Source organism: Cervus elaphus, chromosome 10 (assembly GCF_910594005.1).
Source record: "Cervus elaphus chromosome 10, mCerEla1.1, whole genome shotgun sequence".
Classification (NCBI taxonomy): Eukaryota; Metazoa; Chordata; class Mammalia; order Artiodactyla; family Cervidae; genus Cervus; species Cervus elaphus.
In genome coordinates, this window is record NC_057824.1 from 2,908,161 (window position 1) to 2,920,173 (window position 12,013).

The window sequence follows — 12,013 nt, forward strand, 5'->3', positions numbered from 1 at the left end:
GCTCCTGAGGATTCTGTCTAGTGCAGAGCCCAGGCACCTGCCTGCCTGTCTGGTCAGGGACTTCACACATAGCCCAGCTCTGCAGGCTTTCCCTCCATCATCCCTTCAGACTGAGCCTCATCGTGTGGTCCACGGTGGGCAGGGCAGGCGATCACATGCAGGGGTACTGTGTCTCCCCACACACCTGTCTGCGTGGGCCCTGCCTGGACAGGGTGGCTGGTGGCCTGGAGAGAGGAGGAGAAACCCGAGGACCAGGCCTTGCCTCAGAGGCACCACAGACCTGTACGTACAGGTACATTCCTCCACACGTGAAAAGCTCTGACTTGCCCACCTTACCCGAGCTCTTACTGTAGACCTCAGTCTCCCCGTCTGTTTCCCAATTCTGAGGAAGAGAATTCACTTCTTGCTCTCAGAATGGAACTGCAACCAGGCCTAGGTCTCCTGACAACCCCCTCCTCTGCCATGCCATCTACGTAGTCCTCTGCTGATGGGCAGGAAGGGGTCAGGGTGTGGCTGAAGTTTGGGGTAGTGAGGTGTGCAGACGAGATCTGCAGCCCAGCTGCATGGAGCCAGCAGCCCAAATTCCTCCCTTGTGCCCAGGCCCCAACCTTCTGTTCCCAGAGGCCTGAGGGCCAGGCTGCACCTAGCAGGCACCCGTGGCCACCACCCACATCCCCAACCACCCGGACCAGCTGCAACAGCTTCGCTCAGATGATGGACACTCATGCCCAAATGTGATTTCCCAGCTGCCACTGAGTTACTCACCAGCCTCACTAGCAGTTCCTTCCAGCTTCTATGCAAAGGAAACTGCGAATTAGGTTACAATTAATTTCTTTACCCAGGGCAAAGCCTGACTGGAAAAAGACTGGCCACCCAAGTGGCCTGATGATGACTGTTCTGCAGGTCACCAGGCTCCCTTGGCTCTGGGGTTCCTGTGCTTTGTAACCCCAGCCAACGGCAGGTGTATCAGCCCCGGCCTGGTCAGGTCAGCCCTGGCGACTGGCCAGGACATCCCAGGCTTTGACTCTGCTGCTGCTGCCCAGCAACTGTCCCCCTCTCACCCAGCAGGGCACTATGACTCAGATCTCAACAAATGTGTCACCTCATTGGACCTCCTTGAACAGCCATGGTCCTGCCCCTTTCTGCCCCTCCCCCCAGCACCGGTCTCGCCCAGCCCAGGTTTACCATTAACCAGCAAGGGCTTCCCCGAAGGTTCATCAGGTAAAGAATCTGCCTGCGATGCAGGAGACACAGGTTCGATCCTTGGCTCGGGAAGATCCCCTGGAGGAGGAAATGGCAACCTACTCCAGTATTCTTGCCTGGAGAATCCCATGGACAGAGGAGTCTGATGGGCTACAGTCTATGGCGTTGCAAAGAGTTGGATTTAACTCAGCAAGAGTGAGACTTCTTTATTGGGTTGGCCAAAAAGGTCGTTTGAGTTTTTAATGCATGATATTACAGAAAAACCCAAACGAACTTTTTGGCAAGCCAATGCATTCTTCCCGAGAGGCTCTATTCCAAATGCTTCACGTGCATCACCCTACTAATGGACACGACAACTGCCAGAGGTAAGGACAACTTCTGGTTCCTGTCTTAGAGCAAGGAAACCAAGGCAGAGAGAGGCTACCTTGCCCAAGGCTGTACAGAGTGAGTGAGCCAGGACTTAAGGGTTCTACTCTTAGGTATACATGGCCACCAGGCTCCTCTGCTCGGTGACGGCTGTGCACACACATGTGGAAAAGCCAGGGCACCATGACCTGGGACTCCAGGCCACCCATCCACCTGCTTGCTGACCAGGTGGAAAATGCAACCTAAATAATCCTCCATAGTCTTCTTCAGTCTCCTCAAAAATGCAGGTGCCCTTAAAAGTCTCCTCGTGGAAATTTGCTCTTTCATATCTCAGTGAAACAGAGCAAAGGCCCAGGAAGGCATGAACAGGGGGGAGTTTGCTCGGCCAGCGCTGTCCAACAGGGACAGACATGGTCAAGGCTGCTGAGTGTGCAGGTACCTGGGGATGCTGGGGGCCTGATGTGCCCATGCCCCCTGGACACAGGACTGAGCCTTGAGGGGTCCTTTTCTTTGCTGCTGTTAGATCCTACTATTCGATACCTGGGTTGGGAAGATCCCCTGGAGGAGGAAATGGCAACCCACGCCAGTATTCTTGCCTGGAGAATCCCATGGACAGAGGAGCCTGGAGGGCTAGAGTCCATGTGGTTGCAAAGAGTAGGATACAACTGAGCATGTGTGCGTGCACACGTGCACATGCATGCACGTACACACACACATTTCACCTTCAGAAGTGAGTCTAGATACAAAGGAGAGATTTCAGTGTGACTCGTGAAAGCAGAGAGACAAGTGCAGAGCCAGGCCCAGGCCACGCTCCTTCTCTGTCTTCCTGCATGGCCCACTCAGTGCTCAGCCTCTCTGCGTCTGTTCCCAGCTGTGAACAGGGACAGGGACCCTCCCTGGAAGGGCTGCTGGGACCAAGCACCTACTGGTGGGAGCCAGAGCCACTTCTCCTCTTTTCTCCCTCTCTTTTTTTTTTTTTTTTTGCAAAGAACTTGTGGTTTATTAAAGACAACTTGTCGTCAGCAGCATTTATTCAACGAACAAAACAAATGAAAAAATAAAAGCAGACTAACATTCTGACCCTTAGAGTGAGACTAACTGAATTCATTCAGCCCAGTGTCCAGAGTCCTAGGGGCAGCTTCCCAAGGAGGAAGCCTTGGAGTCTCGGGGTCTCTTGGCACCTCCCTTGAGAGTCTTGCCGGGGGGTGGGGGTGTGGAAATTGCCAAGGGTAATTCTTCCCTTTGGAGGAGTTCAGTCTAACCTGGGTATGGTCCCTGTGCTCTTTTGACCTTCATCACAAAGTCAAGGAGAGGACACTGGACCCAGGTCTGCCACTGAGGCAAATCAGATGCAGTGATGCAGGATGGTCCCAGGAAAGAGGAGGGCAGAGGGACAGGCGAGAGGGAATGCACTGGGGTCCTGGTCAGTGTCTGCTGGGTCACAGGCTGCGGCCCCAGCCTCGGGCTGTGAAGGGATCACGCAGGGGCTGACCACCAGCAGACGAGTTCTGGTACAAGGGTGACCCAGGCTGCTGGGAGGATGTGTGTTTCTGCCTCATACTGGTGTGGTGTCTTTACACACTAGTTCTCCCTTACACTCAGTTCTACCACAGAGCTCAGAGCTCCCCCAGCCAGGACCTTCTGGAAAACCAAGAAGGTCCCAGAAGGCAGGGAGAGAGGATGCTGACTGACTCTGGAAGGTCAGGAAGACCATGTCTCCAACCTGCTTCCTCCTTTCCAGCCTTACCCTTCATTTCCAAACCAAGCACTTGCCAACCCGCAATAAATAACCAGGAGTCCGAATAAAGAGCAAAAATCTTCCAGATACTGTGTGGGAAGAGGAAGAAAAAGGGAAGCATACAAAGTCCCAGAAGCATCCACAGGACAGCCTGGCAAGGAGCCGCCTCCTCCCTGACTCCTGAATGAGACCTCCTTGGGCCCACAAAGGCTTCCTGATAACCCCCTAGTCAAGATCTTCCCACCCTGAGCAGGTGGGAACACCTGGTGGAAATTTGATAAAGCAAAGTAAACTCAACAACAAAAGAAGGTCCACCCAATTGAAACAGGGGCAAAATAGTTGCTTCCCCAAAAAAGATACAAATGGCCGAGAAGGAAGTAAAAAGACTCTCAGCATCACTGATAATTAAGAAAAAGCAAATCAAAACCATAGGTGAGGACACTGCTTGTATCCAAGAAAATTGATACAATTTAAAAATATAAACAGAAACTAACATGTGTTGGTGAGGATGTGGTAAAACTAGAACTCTCACACACAGCTGGTAAAATTGTAAAATGTTTCAGTTGTTATCAGAAAATAGCTTGGCAGTTCCTCAGAAAAGAGCTTGGCAGTTCCTCAGAAAAGTTGAAATTATCACATGACCCAGCAATTCTACTCCAAAATAAACACCTAAGAGAACTGAAAACAGGGATTCAAACAGATACTCACACAAAAATATCCACAGCAGCATTATTCACAAAAGTCAAAAGATGTAAACAACCCAAATGTCCACCAAGAGATGAATGAATAAATAAATGTGATACATGTTGCATTGGCCCTAAAGTTCATAAACCCAAACAAACTTCCTGGCCAACCCAATACATGCAATGTAATATTACTCACCCTTAAAAAGGAATGAAATACCAATACATGCTACAACACGGATATACCTCCAACCAAGTAAAAGGAGCCTGATACAAATGAAAGGTCAATTTATTTTAAATATCCAAAATAGACAAGCCCATAGAGACAGGTGCAGAGTGGCAGTTACCAGGGGCTAGTGTGGGGGGACTAGGCGCACTGCCTAATGGGTATGGGGTTTTCTTTGGGGGGTTAACAATAATGTTCTGGAACTACACAGGGGTGATGAATATGCAATGCTGTGAATGTACTAAATCCCACTCAACTGTTCACTCTAATTTTGTTATGTGAATTTCATACCTCAAAAGAAGTGAATTTTAATTGTTTACCACCCTGTTCTTCCCCCCATCTCCGCAGGAGAGACCACCCTGGAAGAGGCAGGGGCACAAGTCCAGAGCGGACCCCAGGAGCCTGCACAGGTGCCCCAGTGTGCATCCCACCAAACCACCATGCTCTCCTCTGCACACTGGCTTCTCTTGCAGAGAAAAGGACCCTGTGATGGGATTCCAGCCTGTGGAAATGGGCAAAGAGCCCAGGGCCCTAGAAACCCGACTCCTCAGAGCTCTGGGCCCCTCTTGTGCACACAGTCAGGTGTGGAGTGGCTGCCAAGGGCAGGGGGCGGGGAGCAGGAGACAAATGAACAGTGTTGAGACGTTGAGACTGGGGGTTTCTGTCACCCCCAAGTTCATAGTCTTTCCTGCTCACATAGGTACAGGGGATAGGTGGCTGCAGAAGAAGATTCAAGAGGGTCCCAGCGGAAACTTCTCAAGGCTCTGTGGAGTCACATGTGTGATCTCCTGTAAAGATCCCCTGCAGGTGCCAATCTGATGAGGAGGCTCAACCCAGTGGCAAAGCATGTGCTCACAGCACAGAGTACACGGTCACCTTGCACCCATGTCATGGCCAAGAGGTGGCGGAATGGAGTGCTGATTCCATCCTTTCTCCTTCCCAGAAAGAAAAAAAAAGAGCATCAGATGCACCATGGGCAATGCTGGAAAGGCAGGATAGGGGAGGAGGGAAGGAGAAAGCACACTCTGAACCAGCCCCCCAGCTTCTGGGTCTTTCCCTGTTTCACCGTATCTGTGTCTTTGACTGTTTCAGGGGTAGAAAAACTTGAGAAAGAAACTCCATAAACTCTTTCCCTCCACTCGGACTCCCACCACCACGCTGTGCACCCCAGATCGCCCCCCACCCCCACACCTGTCTCACTCTCAGGTTCTGGCACACAGAACATATATCTTCCCAAGCATTTTCCAGGCTGTTAGTTAAAGCTTAGGAACTTATAGTTTTTCTTTTCCTTTTTTTTTTTTTTTTTGTTAATTAAAGCTTAGGAACTTACATGGTTTCTTTCCCCCTTTTGCTAAGACTAAGAACCACTGGAGTTTTCTGGCAATCCCATAGGCAGGAATGGGGGACTAGAACCAGTTCTGATGTCCATTATCTCACCAGAGAGGTTCTGACTGTTTCAGAAGCCAAATTGTTTCTTCAATCACAGGGCAGTCAGAGCTGGTAATCAGGGCACAGCTTGGAGCTCTGCCTCCCTCTCCCGGCCACCCTGCCCCTTAGATACTTCTCTGGAGCCCAGGGCCCTGTGGAACCCAGACAGTAGCTCCCAGGTCAGAAGAGTGAAGGCTTAAGATGGGGATAAAGTAAAGTCCCAGTACCTGAATCTGGGGGCAGTGGGCTGGGGCCCCCAGGACGTGGGTCTGCAGGGGCAGGGGTGTCTTCCCTGAGTGGGTCCCAGAACTGATCCCTGCCTGCCACAGAGGCCCCCAGTCCCACTAGGTATCCTTGATGTCATGGAGAGCCTGCATCGGCCGGACCAACAGGTGGGCACACACCTGTCCAGGTGCACAGGTGACCTTTCTACAGTGGTGCCTTGGCTGCTATACTCTGTGGAGCCGCTCACCAGGCAAAAGCAAACAGAGGTGTTTGCTCAGGGCTGGCCACCTGCTCTCCTTGAGGGCCCAGGTGGTGCCTGATCTGCCTTCCCCAAGCTCCTGCTGGCGTCATCACACCCACAACCACGCTTTCTAGGGGGTATCAGTTCTACCTCCCTGCTCTCTCTCGCCCCACCCTACCTTGCCCAGGGTCTTGCAGTGGACAGCTGATAGGGCCACTGGCTTTCAGGCTCCAGCCTCAGGGACAGGTGCCAGGGGCTCCCACAATTACCCAGCTGTGAGGCCAGAGCTTGATGGAAGCCCAGGTCTCGTCTGGTCCAGAGCTTGGGAAGGCGGATGGTGGGAGGATTGGGAGGTGAAGCCAGGCAGGAAGTGGGCCCCGTCCACAGGGGCTCCCAGGGCTTCAGCCCAAAGAGGACAATACCCTCAGGTCCTCTCAGGTATGGCGGAGCTCTGTCTTGGGAGCCACAGCCTCCCTTGAGCATGGGAACACGGGGGTCAGGGAGGGGGACCTGCGCTGCCAGTCCGCTGCTCTGGGGTAGGGAGGGAAAGCCATGTGGGCTCTGGAGGCCTGAGTCTTCATACCCCTTCAAGCCCCTCTGAGACTACCCAGGTCATGGCCCTGGGTGATCTCTCTGAGTCACACCAACCCCCCAGTCTTCCAGGAGCTGAAGCATGCCCACCCATAAAGCATAGCACTCTGCCCTTGAAGACCCAGGGGAAGCAAGTGAGAAGGCAGGAGGGAGGGAGGGAGGGGGATGTCCTCCACCGCCTTCACACCCTGTGGCCCAAGCCCAGAAGGGCCCCTTTCCTGCCTGGCAGCCCACCATCCCTGCTTCCACCCGGCCCCACAGCCTGCCTTCTGCCATGCACTTCCATTTGATATCACACACACACATTTGAGATAAATGACAGCTTGGCGCTTCCTTTACTGCCCATTTCTCCTACATGGAGATAGCTCTGAGGTCAAAGTCACCTTCTGCATTCTCCCCGGGTGCACCCCTAGTCCTGGAGAAGCTGCCTGGGTGGCAGGTGGTCCCTCGGAGCGTGTATGTGGGCTGCTCACCAGTACTGTTATTGTTACTATTAAGTCACTCTCTCAGAAAAACAATTGCAGAAACCAGGAGGAAGAAGAGAAAGAAATGAAGAGGAGAAGATGAGGGACTGGAGCCTGAACACAACCCCCACAGGAGGAAGTGTCCTCCCCCACATCCACAGGAAGGGGGTGGGTCTCCAGAGTGGAGACTAGCCACTTCTTCAGGATAGAAGGAAGCAATACCGCTGTTGGGGGGCACTTCTCCAGCTCTGCCTCTTTCCTGGGGAGCCCAGTGGGCACTTTCTTCTCCCAGAATGTCCTGGAGTCCAGGTAAGGAGACACAGTCATACCCATGTGCCCTGAAGCCCAGCCCCTGCCCTCCCCCACTCCTCAGCACAGTGGCTTCTGTCAGGTTCTAGGTCCCCAGGCAGAGGCGGGTACAAGGGTCACACTCTCAGCCTACACCACTAGCACGCTCCCTCCCCTGGGGCCAGTTATGACAGGATCCTACCTGGAGGCAGTTCCTGGACCTGTAGGACTCCCAGACATCAGCTACAGTAGCAGTCCCATCTGAGAATCAGCCAGAGTCCTGCGGGCTCCTGACTCAGGTGTTGGGGAGCATGGCAGCACACTTCCGTCCCAGACCCAGGCCAGGCTGTCCCTCGGGCCCCTGGAGCACCCCACCAGAGGGTGACCAGTGGGTGAGCAGACTCAGGGCCACCTTCCCCACACCCATCCCCGGACTCCTCCTGAGCCCTGTTGCAGGTCCCCACCACCGCTGGCCCAGAGGAGGGGCTTGCTGAAAACCAGAGGACCAGGGCCACAGAGTCATGAAGTCCTCTTCACGGGCTCAGGTACACGGGCTGTGGGAGCCTCAGTTTTCTTACCTATGAAATGGGAATACAAGGCCACATCCCTCAGGGTTTCAGGAGGATACAGTGAGTAGCAGACAGGCGGTGCTGAGCACAGGATCAGCATGCTGTGGGCCCCCTGGGGTGGCTGTTGCTGGCATCACCTTATCCAGTTAAGACCAATAGGCAGAGGGCACCTCTTTTGGGTCACAGGGGGAGAAGCCCTCAGGCAAGGCAGCAGTTTCCTGCCCCCCCCCCACTTCCGCTTGGCACCCCATACTTCAGGTTAACAGATCCCATAATTTTTCATTTGTTTTCTCCTCCCCTGGCTAAAAGGCCATTAGCACCCCATTAGGTAAAAGAATCCCATTTTCTTCACACCACCAAGGAAACAGTGATTTACTTAGCCATCCTTAATGCAATTCTGCAGAATAAAGGCAATTTTGCAATGGTCTCAATAAACTTCCCCATTTGCTCTCTGCTTGCAGACCCTACTCTTAGGAGCCTACCAGCTGACCCAGCCCCTTGCTCCCTCAGAAGGCTGGACTCTGCTAGGGCCCAGGACAGTCAGTGTGGAGCGCAGGCAGCTCTCAGAGGCCAGAAGGGCTTAGGGGGACCCAGGTGAGCCTGATGAAGCACACCACCACTCGTCCCTGGCCAGAGAGGGAAGGGGCAGAAAGAGAAACAAAGAGGTCGGCAGAGCAGTCTTCCTGGCTGAGGGGCTGCGCTGGCACCTGCTGGTCCCAGCAAAAGTGGCACACCCAGGTCCAACTGCAGAGGGGCAGGGCCCACAGCCTGGAGAGCAGGCTGGAAGTCATGGCCAGTACTGGGAGTGAGAGGCCCCAGGGGCGTGCAGGCACAGGGGGCAGGTCTCTCCTTGTGGGCAGAGGTACTGAGCAAAACAGGAACCCAGAAGCCAGGCCAGGAAGATGGGAGGTGCGAGGCCTCATGAGGAAGAGCAGGGAGAAGGTGCTGGGTGAGCAGTCAGCCTGAGACATTCAGGGAGAGCCCTGGAAGCTGGGAATCAGTCTCTTCATCCATGCCACGGGGACATCTGTACCTGCACTGGAGCAGTAAAACGCCACACACTCTTCTGAGAACAACTTCTAGATGGGTCCAGGATGCCCCAGGTGGACAGGCTGTGCCCCCTGAGTGTGAATAGGGAGGAGCAGGTGTCCCTGTGTATACACGCAGGGGTCGCAATGTGTGGGAGTAGCAGGGAGGGGGGCTGGGTTTCCCAGATAAGGGTGTAGTGTGAGGGGCCGAGCATGGGTGTGAGTGTGTCCACAGGCCTCATGATCACATATCCTTGAGAAAGGGCAGTGGTGTCTCGGTGATCACCAAGAGTGAGCATGAGAGTGTGTGAGCATGGATTCAAGAGTGTGTGTGTGTGCCCATGTGTGCCCTCACACAGATACCAGAGTGTGGGTGAGGAGTACTGCCCTACTCTGGGAGTCTGTGTCTGGGATGGCGCCTTTTTCTGAAGGCGTGTGAATTCTTACACAATGAGAGTGTGTACACATGGAGAGGGGCACACACTAGGGGTCTGGTGATGTCCTATGACCTTGGTCTGAGCACCCCTGAGCCCTCTAGCCCATCCCTGCCAGCCCTGAGGCAGTGCTTTCCTTCCCCAACACTGGGGTCCAGGCCACTGCCGCTCCATCTGGTTGCCTCCCTACCCTGCCTCTCATCAGTCATCCAGCACAGAAGAGAGCTTCCGGTCTGGGGGAGGTAGGTCTAGGCCAGCAGGGAGGGCTTTCATCCCCTAGAGACCCAGCCCATACCCCAGGTAAGAGGCACGGCCACTGAAGGGCTGCATCCACAAGGGGCCGCCCTGAGGCCGGGCTACTCCCAGCCTGGGTGAGTCCCGGAGCAGTGGCCCTGGCTCACTTGCGGCAGTCTGGAGCGCCACACTGAGAGAGCTCCAGAACTGCCACTCTGAGTAGTGTGCCCGCAGGCCTCTCCAAACGCCCAGCTGTCTCCTCCTGAGTACCGCGGGGCCACCTCTCCACTCTCAGTGTCGTCAATCAGTTTCTTACTCATCCTGTTGGAAGAGTGGGTGGGGCAGGAGACCTGCTTTCCCTGGATTGGAGGGCCTTTCTCCCACCACCCAACTCCTTAAGTCCAGGCTGTGAAAAAGCCACTTGCATTCCTACCAAGTGTCACAGGTCCATGCTAGCAGCCCCGCTCCCAGTCCAGTCCTCCTAGCCTCAGCTGGACACCTTGGCTAAGCACAGGAGAGGCATGGGAAGTCCTCTTCTAGGTTCTGAGGCCACCAAGTCCACCCTGGCTTCGGCCTCTCACCTGATCACCCGCCCATTACTACAAAGTTGCAACGCAGAGTTACAAGAGATCTTCTGAAGGCCTTGTCTGTGTTTACTTCTGCGGAGTCTTCATCCTTCTTCTGTCTGTTTCCGCCTCACAGCACCCTGACCCCAGACTCCCAATGCTTCCCCCATTCTTCCCCGGGGCATGGGAAGGATTTCTCCCCTGCCTTTCCTGTGATGGGCTGGGGGCCCATCCTAGTGTAAGTATCTGACTCTTGAGTTTAGGATCCAGTCATACAAATGAAACCTTGGGCAGGCCTGTGAACCCACCGTCTGTGCAGGACCCAGGGCCAGAAGCAGGGAACCACTCACTGCCTCTTGTATTCCCAAAGGCTGAAGGGAAAGGTGGGGAAGGGTGGTGGGGGCTACTCTCAGAGGGAAATTTAGTACATACACATAAGTATTTAAGAAAAAGAAATCAGGGACAATTTGAGAGAAACTAAAATTCGTGGCCACGGGGGGCAGGGGGTAAGAAGCAGATTCCACAGCCTTGGGGTTCATTCATCTGTTGAGAGTTTTGGAGGTGGGGGCAGTGACCAGCCTCTGCAAAGCCACTTCGAATCCTCCCAGCACTGATGCTGACAACACACAGCCCTACTCCACTCCAGGATGGTAAAAGCGCTTGGTGCATGTTGGCCCCGAACCGTCAAACGGTGCCAAAGGCTGCACCTTCAGGTACCCCTGTGGGGCAGCAACAGGGGACTCTAAAGAAGTGGGTGGGACTGGAGCCAGGGCCGGTGGCGCTGGGCCAGCCTGAGCGGGCCCTCGAGGGCAGCCTCCCTAAAAACCACAGGCTTGGGGGATTTTTAAGAAGTAGGGTGGCAAAAACTCACAAGGAAAAGCAACCGTTTTAAAAAGATCAGATCCCCTCCGCTCTCACCTGAGAGAGGATATCAGAGCTGGAGGAGAAACGCACCGACGTGGAGTGTGACAAGGAAACCAAAATGGAGCAATCGTTTACAGAAACACAACTCCTCCTGCCCCAGTGGCAGGCTTTTTAGGGCTACCTTACCCGTCCTCCCCTACCTGCACCAAAACGCCAACAAGATCCGCTTGGTTCGCCCCGAGACGCTGCTGTGGCCCGAGGCGCAACCAGGCAGGCGAGCGTGGCTGCGACTCGGGCCCTGGGCACAGGCGCCTGGCCCGTGTCCGGCTCCGGCCGAGACCCACCCAGCCTGGGGCCCGAGGCGCGCTGCCCGCCACACCACCCCACTCCCAGTGGAGCCCAAGTGGCCAGTAACTGCCTGGCCCGCTGCCCGCCGTGAACAGAAAGGCATTTTCAAACGCGTCCACTCCACCGCACGGCTCCAACTTCACCCCGGCCGCTGCGGGCACCAGTCCTCGACAGAACTCACCTTCCCCGAGCAGGGGCAGCAGCAGAAGCAGCAACCTCAGCCCCACGGCGCTGGCCGTCGCCTTCGCCATCGCCGATGCACGCTGCGGCTGCGGCGAGAGGGACGCTTCCTTGGGCTGGGGGGCTCAGCAGCGGGGTGCGGCGCTCAGCACCGCCCGTCCTGGAGCGGAGGACGCAGTGAACACTGCGGGCACCGAGCGTCGGGGCGCGGGCTCCAGGGCACTCTCCGCAGCTGTGCTCGGGGCTCGGAGCACATGACTGAGGAGGGGAGGGCGCGGGCTGCGCACGAGGCGAGAGCAGGGGCGGGGCGGGGCAGTGAGGGCGGCGTGGTGGGGGG

The 12,013-nt window shown here is 55.2% G+C and overlaps 1 protein-coding gene across 1 annotated transcript in view; it reads right to left on the reverse strand.

Annotated features, from left to right (window-relative positions):
- The window catches only part of LOC122702151 (proto-oncogene tyrosine-protein kinase receptor Ret-like), a 49,289-nt gene extending 37,298 nt beyond the window's left edge, over nucleotides 1–11,991 (reverse strand). The window contains 1 exon segment of the mRNA XM_043915640.1: nucleotides 11,678–11,991. Within this exon segment, the coding sequence (XP_043771575.1) occupies nucleotides 11,678–11,747 (70 nt within the window). The 5' untranslated portion in view covers nucleotides 11,748–11,991.
- Nucleotides 11,992–12,013: the final 22 nt, after the last annotated feature.